At 34.2% G+C, this 9,157-nt stretch overlaps 1 protein-coding gene across 1 annotated transcript in view; it reads right to left on the minus strand.

The window, feature by feature from the left end:
- Nucleotides 1–1,614: 1,614 nt before the first annotated feature.
- Nucleotides 1,615–9,157, minus strand: part of LOC112679305 — an 83,374-nt gene continuing 75,831 nt past the window's right edge. Inside the window, exon 4 of the mRNA XM_025549054.1 lies at nucleotides 1,615–4,203. Within this exon, the coding sequence (XP_025404839.1) occupies nucleotides 3,633–4,203 (571 nt within the window). The 3' untranslated portion in view covers nucleotides 1,615–3,632. The remainder of the gene's footprint in view (nucleotides 4,204–9,157) is intronic.

Genomic DNA, 9,157 nt, shown 5'->3' on the forward strand with positions numbered 1-9,157 from the left:
AACGTTTTTGTTCTATTTGTCCAATGGTCGACATAAACAGATCGGTAAGCCTCGTCGTGGAATTTCTGACGAGACGCAATCATTATTGTTATGTAACGTTGAATAGATATGTTTTAAATAAATTTTATAGTTTTATCGAAAAAAAAAAACTATGATATTTTTCAAACAGAAAATGAAGGCCATGCGTGGCTGAGTGAGTCCTTGATCCTTTGTACATCAATTCAGATGGCACTGGGTGTATCATAATAGCATTATATTGCATTTGGAACACTTTGCTTTGGTATACATTTTAATACCAGCGGTGTTTGCAGTATTACTTTGTTTGTTCATATCATAAGGTTTAGTATAAAAAAATAACACAACGGTTCACACAGACACATTTAATAATATAGAACATACATAATACATATGTATGTATTTATTTGAAGAAAAAAAACGTGTTCGACAAATTTAGTATAATAGTGTATTCGCAAGTAGTATATAATATCATGCGAATCATAAAAATGTTTTACAAGACTGTATGTTAAATATAATAAATTTAAACGATATCAATACAATCGTTTTACGTATAGTTATGATTTTAGATTTTATTTTTTTAATCTTATGCCAATTTCTTAAAACACACAAACTGAATATAATATTATGTATGAGTATAGTAATAATTATAATAATAATAATAATAATAATAATAATATATGTATATATGTATTAGTTTTCGGCTGCATGCATTTTATGCATTTTGGACCGAAGTTTTTATCAGCATAATAAATTCGACGTCTCAATCATTTTACATTTCACGACTCACGGTGTTATAGTTATCACGTGTTTAGGATGCCCCTACTACCTAGCCAATTAAGTTTCGTTTATTTTCAGTCGGAAATCGCTTTAAATAACTGACGATCAACTTAACATCGATAATACCTATGAAAACACGTGGTATTTTTTTGTCCAAATCATTAATATTGCGGTAAAAACTATAATGTGCTGTCTCTTTTGAACTGTGTCAGTTCCGTATTACGAAAACAGTCCCGTTCGGAATCTAATTCTTTTTTTTTTTTTTAACTATCATATGATTATATTCTGATTTATCTGAAGGTTGAGGTGTGTTTTTTGTCATAATGCCAGTAGGTAATAGCGGTTCTACAGAGAACAATGAATTTACTGATTGCGTTGCAGATAATCCAGTTATAAATTAATGGAACGATTACTGATTTCAAGAACAAGATTCAACTAATTCATGGGGCAGGTGATTCACATTCCGAACAAAAAGTATACGAGTTATGTTTTATTATTTTAACATGTTTTCTCATAATGTCCATCGAATAATGAGTTATTGGAGGACAATAGTCAATTACGAATTAATTAAACGAAAAAAATATTCAGATAGGTATCGGAGCGTAAACACGTGATGTTTAAAAAGAGGAAAATGAAAAGTTGGTCTTTTGAACAGTGCCAAAGTAACCCTCGCTTGTTTTCACGTTACTCGTAAAATTATGTTTTTAAGTTATTATTATGATAAATAATTGTTCGTGATTTTTACATAGATACTATTATTTAATGTGTATACATAAGTATACCGTAAAACTTAATGACTATTAATTAAAACATTTTAGCATTAAAATCGTGTTGTATAATATTGTAAGCGTTTATGCCAAATGTCATACTACATAGTATTCTATAATATAGAGTTTGGTATACAATAAAACAAAAACGTATCTTTGGTATTCCTAGCCTAGTTGTTTCCGAACAATTAGAAATGCGTAATTCGCTAATAAGTTTAATAAATATTTTACAGGATAATAATATAGTATTATAATATACTATGTAACGTACAATCACGTAGTAAGTAATAACAATAAACAAACTAATAAAATAACTCGTTTAGTTTATGTAAGCCAAATATGTCGAAAAACAATATAAAATAAAAAATTAAAAAAATCAACAAAACAAATACGACATAATGTAGTAGTAGTAATAGCAGTTGTAGTAGTAAACTGTAATAATATAAACACAAAATAATCTTAATACTACCTACCACGTTTACGTATACATGGGACTAAACTATGTATTACTATCATTTTTTTATTTTATTTTATTTTTTACTATCATTATAGACTAGAAATGTGTATTATAACCGTGACGATAGTGTTAAAACTTACATAATATTTACAATAAATTATAATAAAATAACATAAAGCAGCTGCATGGTGAAGGGGAGCTACGCGTTACAACCAGAACATCAGTACGTCGATATCCGTATAATGAATAATGATCTAAGGACGTTTGCGCCGGTGTTACAGTAATAATAATAAAAACGGTTGATATTTTTCTTTTTGAAATTCAAAACGTCGTCCACGGCAATTCATAATAAAGTTTTGTACCGTTTTAAATGGGTGGAAGATAAAAACCACTAGATAATATTGAAATCGACTGAAAATTAGAGAAAATAATATGCACGCGAAAAACACGCCGCGCGGTTGTGTTTATTTTACGTTGTTATATAGAGAGACGAGCTTGAGAATAAGCAGCAAGGTACGATGACGTATGAATATGGGTATGAACATTTTAAAAACAACCTCCAGACGAGGAAACACAATTGTAAAACACGGTATACGTACACGTTGTCACCAAAAGACGAACGCCGAGTCAAACCGCACGTAAAGTTCTCGCGGTGATAGTAATCAATTGATTTATGAACGGCAACTAGATCGGATCGTGCGTGATCGTGATTTGTCGATTATCCGCGTGATGACTAATGCGAACCATGGAATCGCGTTCACAGAACGGTGGTGAATTCGTTTCCGTGCGATGTGATCTGAATTGTTTATCAAGCGTTCGCGAGCCCTTATGGAGCGATGTTGTTCAGCGATTTCACTCATACACGTCCCAGAGAAATCCCAACTCGAAGGGCATAACACATGCATGCGGATAGACGGAAACCCAACGGGTTCGGTTCCCGGTTAAAGCTCCTCAAAAATATAAATCGGTTTTACCGAAAAAAGAAATGAAAACAAACCTTTACGTGCATCGTAACAATAAACCGGATGGTAAACGATAGTACTATACTTGGAACGCGATTTTATAACCGTATCGGAAAGCGATCGATCTAAATCCGAACACACGTGTCCTGCGGTACGGCGGGATGGTCGTCCGTACCCGTCGAGTTTGTCATGTCGCAGGTTAGGTCGCGCTCGATATTCGATATTCAGAAAGACGTCGACGAGTTGAAGTTACATTGTTCGATTCCGGATATTACACGTCGTTTCCTACGTTGTATCCGCGGGCCCGGGGTGTCACGTGTCCAAATCCTGTTGGCCACCAACGCGTTGAAGAGGAGGAACGACAAGAATCAAAAAAAAAAAAATAAATAAATCAAAAAATCGATCATCTGAGAAACTCGTGCGGCCAGAAACGATGGTCTTCGTACAGCTAGGGATCGGGTGGTGGAAGGCGGCCGGATGGTTTCCGGGGGCAAGAGGGGGAATGCGGTGGCGGCTGGTGCAGAAAGTGTGGTTTGATAGCGTCTCGTTCGGGCGGTATACTTCAGGGGTCCTCGGGGTGAAAAGGGTAACGGGGTGACGACGGGACGGGAGAGGGGACGACTAGGGTTTGACTGTGGGTGTGGAGGGCGTTCACTGCAAAGTGAATGCGGCCACGGTGGCCGCGCCGAATACGATCGCGGACCGTACGAATGCGGACGCGTGCTGAGACCTACCGCCGCGGTTGGCGTCGCCGTGCACGTCGCCGTCATCTTTGCCGTCACGACGGCCGCTATCGTCGTCGGCCACTGATGAGGCCGATGACACAGCTGCAAAAGCGTCGCCGGTTGCGGTCTGCTGGTCACCGCGGTACTTGTACGACACCGACTTGTGCGCGCCGTAAAAGCGGTCCGCCTTCCAGCGGCCGTGGCCGGTCCCTTCGCCGGGCACGCGCAGCCTGCACTCCACGTCGACAGCGTTGCGTCGGCGCTGCTTGCCACCGTGCAGCTCTTCCGCGTCCCTGAGCGACACCACCTTGTTCGCGCGCACCGCGTACTTCCTGTACACCTCCTCACCCCTGTTCGCTCTGAACCGGTTTCTGTACGTCACCTTTGGCCTGACCGTGGTTGTGGTCGTCGTGGTCGTGCTGCTGCTGTCGCCGTCGTTGCTCTCGTCGTCATCACCGTCGTCCTCCATCACCACCACGGTCACGTTATCCTGCATCCTGTTTGAACACACAAACAAACGTGCACACCGATTAGTTGTTGCCCATTTCAATGACTACAGTATCCGATGACCGAGAACGTCAACTCGATCTTAACTCTATTTTACGCGGCTTTGGTCTTTTGTTTTTATTTTTAATTTTCTATTTCACTCTAATCCGGCGTTCACTAGACTTAGGTCCTAATGGTCCGTGCAGCAGGGGCAACAAATTATCCGTGCTCGTACGCTCGTGATTGCGGACGTCGAATAGCAAACAAGACCGACCGTACGTATTACGGTAACGAACTTTTTTTTTTCACTTTTGTCGAAAAACCCACACACGATGCGCATCGTTGTACGAGTTGTTCGGACGGTTACGAGCTCTGTACGTAAATAGCACGCCCAGTTCGGCAAAACTTTACTACACCCAAACTGTACGCCGGCATTTTATATCCTCACGACAGCTGAGAACAACATTTCCCTAATGTATTACTAATGAGTTAATGGACGAAAAGCTTGCATCTCTCACGACCAAAAAAAAAAAAAAAACCAAATAAAAATTTATTAAAATAAATAAATAAATAAGCAAATAAATACTTGCATAGAATTTAACGTTCATACAAATCCTTTAATTAACAGTCTCACCTACAGACATATTCCACATAACTCTCACAAACTTTCAAAAAGGATATGAAATTTCTTTTTTTTTCTATAAAATAATCTCCCATGGATTATGCTACCGAAGGGAACGATGGTCGTCTTACTGTTTTTTAATTTTGCTTAAAATCAAACGTTCGTTTACAGAATATTAATTGTAAATATACTGTTAATACAATAAAAATAATTATAATTATAATTGTGTACAGAAAATTGTATTATGAGACATAGACATCAAAGTTTAGGTAGGCAATGCTGTAAAGATATTTTATAGTTAGCCATATATCTGTCAATTTTAATATAAATTATTGCGAAGAGAAGGGTCGGATATTTTTTTAAATAGCTACGGCATCACGAATAATAATATTTGCTAGAATTTTTTATTGCATATAATAATTCCAACAGCAGCTGTATAACACATGTCATAACGTACACCCCATGTACCAGGTAAAAAGTAATTTATTTATATATTGGCTATCAAATGTAAACCGAAAACACCTACTCTACATTTATTAAACTCGGTAACTTTTATCTGAACATTTTTACTGTTGAAACGTGCAAATAATATTAACTTAGCTGGAACAAATATAGTATATTTTTTTTTATATATTGACCAACAATTTTTCATCATAATATGGGACCAAAACAATTTGTGAGCGCGTGAGGATAATTCTTTGACTATAGAGATGAGATGAATCTTTTTATCTCTCTCTTTTTTTTAACACAAACACACACACAACATTAATCCACTTCTCATGCGTTACGGATACAGTATCCATGGCTTATAAAATGCCTAGCTGTAACTCCTTAAAAGTATTTTATCCCAGCTTATTCAAAATTACTCGTATCCGTATGATAATCACCCATTTAACAACTTAGGTATTACACGGACAGTTGAGTGGTGTTAAATATTTAAAAAAGAAATACAATTGAAAACATTTATTTGAAGTACAATAAGAAGTGTTATACTATATAATTTTATTTATGACAGTTATTTCAGTCGTCTTAAATCGAAAACACTAAAATTACGTATGATTGTACTCCAGTAAATCATTTATTTTATCTAACTTTAACATTTTGTTTGTTGAAAAAAATATGTCAAAAGTCAAGTAGAAACTCGGTATTATTTTTATTTTCAAAATATTTTGTAAGAATAATTCAAATTCAATAGAAAGCTTGATATAAATCTGTGAAACAATTAAACGATATATTTCGGAAGACTCCACGTTTCATGCTTTACAAAAAATTTGCTAAGAAAAGTACAACAAAGTTTTAAACTAAATTGTCTAATAATTTTCATATTTAATTTCGTAATATTTTTAACCAGTGGCGTCATTTCAATTTTTTTTTTTAATACGCATGGCGTATAGAACATGCCACTAGAATTTTCTACACAAAAAAAATAAAATAATAATATTTTTACCATTTATTAATGAAAATATAATAATAATGGTATTTACTAAATCATTTAACTAAGAAAAGCAGTAAAACCAGAGGTGATAATAAATATTGTAATAAAGCGTTTATTAGGTACAGTTACAGTTATATAGTTTTATTTTTTGTTAATATTTAATAGGATACCGACGCATCTTCAAACTTATTTACAGATAAAATATCAACACATAAAATATTATTTTGGTAATGTTTTAATATTTTCAATTATCAATAATAGATTATCATTATGAAATATGAATTACTGTTAATGGTTAATAAAAGTTGATTGATAATAAAATTATCATAATTATACACAAGTTGCATGATAACGATTTACGAATAATCGCGATAAGGAATATTTTGATAATTTTGTAACGTAATGTCTCATGTTTTTGTTTTTAAATAAGAAGAAAAACAAAATATTAATTAAAAAATAAAATATATTGACCGCAAAACACTATCAATAATTATTCAGGCCAATCAATTTATAAAATGGACCAAATTAGGTACTATAATAATAGATATAATATTCGATATAATATGGATATAATATTTTAATATAACCTGCGCGGTCCAAATGACGCCACTTTTTTTAACTCTATGATAATATTTCCATTAATTTATACAACATATTTCGAAACTTTAGACTTGCTAATTTATGACTATTATCAGTAACAAAGATATTAACAAAAAACACCAAATGTATCTGAATATACTACACGCTCTGAATCGATTTTAAATGTTTGTCGATGATATGGTTTACATCAAAGACATAAAAAATAATTTTACATTGTAGTGAGGAATGCTTGAATTATTTAACTAAAAATATCAAATAAATTAGCTTAAGATAATAATTACAATTTATTTATTATTTAATAATTTTTAACCAAGTTTTATACGCCGATTTTAAAAACGGAGAGTAAACAATTAAAACATTTTAATCAAAATGAATTATTAATTAAATCATTATTTATAATAATTTATTCTATTTGTCTTGTTTTAATAATCGAAAAATTGATCCTTTAAACAGCTTTATTTCTTTTTATCATAATACTATGTAATTAAAAATTGACTTTTGTTTAGGTATAGACATTTTTGTATATGAATATTTTTTTAAGCCAACGGTTTAGTATTTGAACATTTTTACTTAGAAACTTTTTCCATGGTCATTCTTAACACGGGATATTTCTACCTAGACTTGTAATACACATGTGCACACAAGACCTTCTTGTAATATCGACAAATTAACGAAGGCACGAGACAGATAATGAAGTGAAATTTAAAATTACGTACGTGGGATAAATATAACATCAACTTAACTAAGTTTTTACGTATACTTTAATACTTTATAGTGTGTTTATGATATACAATCGTTTACGATGCGTTCAAAAACTTCTAGTGTACATAGAGTGATATATATATATATATATATATATATATATGACTTGAATGTGAAAAAAGGTTTGGTCATCGTCATTTAGCGCAACAGTAAATAAGCAGATGCTGCTGTTAAAACGTTGTGCTGTCGATCGTGACTGGCTAAACATAGTCAACTTAATTTTCCCTCTAATTTAAAACAAATGTGTGTTGTACCGTGTGTGTGTCGAGTAAAAAAAAAAAAACATCGTGTTTTTTTTCGCGAACAAACCTTGCGATCACCCAACAGTCGGTATCAGATCAGCGGTGCAACATTCGTTCTAGGGTTGTTTTTAATTTTATTTTCAAAACGAATTCGCTGCTTTTTTTCTCTTTGAAATAACCATTTTTGAAATGTAACGTTCGGTTTATTTTTCCAGATAAATTTCCTGCGCATCGCAACAAAACGGTTTGTTACCGAAAGTCGTGTTTGTGTTTTGCTTAAACGCGAAGCCCGACCGAACGAGCAACGGTCCTAAATCGTTCTCGCATCACATTGTAATAGATGATGAAAAAAGAACGTGTTTCGAACTTTTAGCTTAACGGGTACCTTATTACGAGAACAATATATATATATATATATACGTGGGCAGTTTCGATAAGTCTTGTGCACCTCAAACGTAACTTAGCAAAACCGTACGTCAAACCACCCGCGTACAAGAGTAGTGCTTTACGGTATTGTGTTGCACCATTCGATGTTTGTAATTAAACAAGATTGGTTTTACGTCGGTAATTTATATTCGTCGCCCGAGTGTATTCTTCTTTGTCGACAGCGATAATAATCCGGGTAAAATGACAACAATGACTGGCCAATATCTAAACCACCCAGGCACGCTCGATTCGTTATATATACGTATCAACCCATAGGTAAGGCAGGGTGTTTATATTATGTATTCATTGGGCTGAATATTAGACGTGTGCGATCTATATGTATTGTTTCGCAATATGGTGTTTAGTTAATATCATTATTTCCTACGCCGAAGCAATATTACTATGTTATACCACACACATACACACGTACACATATACACACGCACACATAAATATGAAATGTCTATATATATTAATATTGGATTATTCGTGAATTTCACTGTTACCTGTGTCATTGTTGATTATAGTACTATCGCGCCACGCATGTTGCAATAAATTACATTTAAATCGATTGTGTTGTAAAATTAATTATATTGTTTGACACGGAGTAAAACAATATACAACGCCTGTTGTACCTGTTTTATAATTATTGACGCGCTCGTACGTGGACGGATGCTGGAAAACAATAATATTTAGACATGTACGGCCGTTGGAAATGCGCTCGTTCGTTTCTTAACCCAGTCGTCATTCGGACTGTAATGTTATTATTGTTGTTGTTGCGATAACCGCGTTCGGTATAAATTATTTTACGGTCGAGTATAATCGCCCATGGAAAATGTAAATAAAGTTTGAAGTCACCTTGTGGCTCATTATATTGT

Source organism: Sipha flava, unplaced genomic scaffold (assembly GCF_003268045.1).
Source record: "Sipha flava isolate LNK unplaced genomic scaffold, YSA_version1 134_pilon_pilon, whole genome shotgun sequence".
Lineage (NCBI taxonomy): Eukaryota > Metazoa > Arthropoda > Insecta > Hemiptera > Aphididae > Sipha > Sipha flava.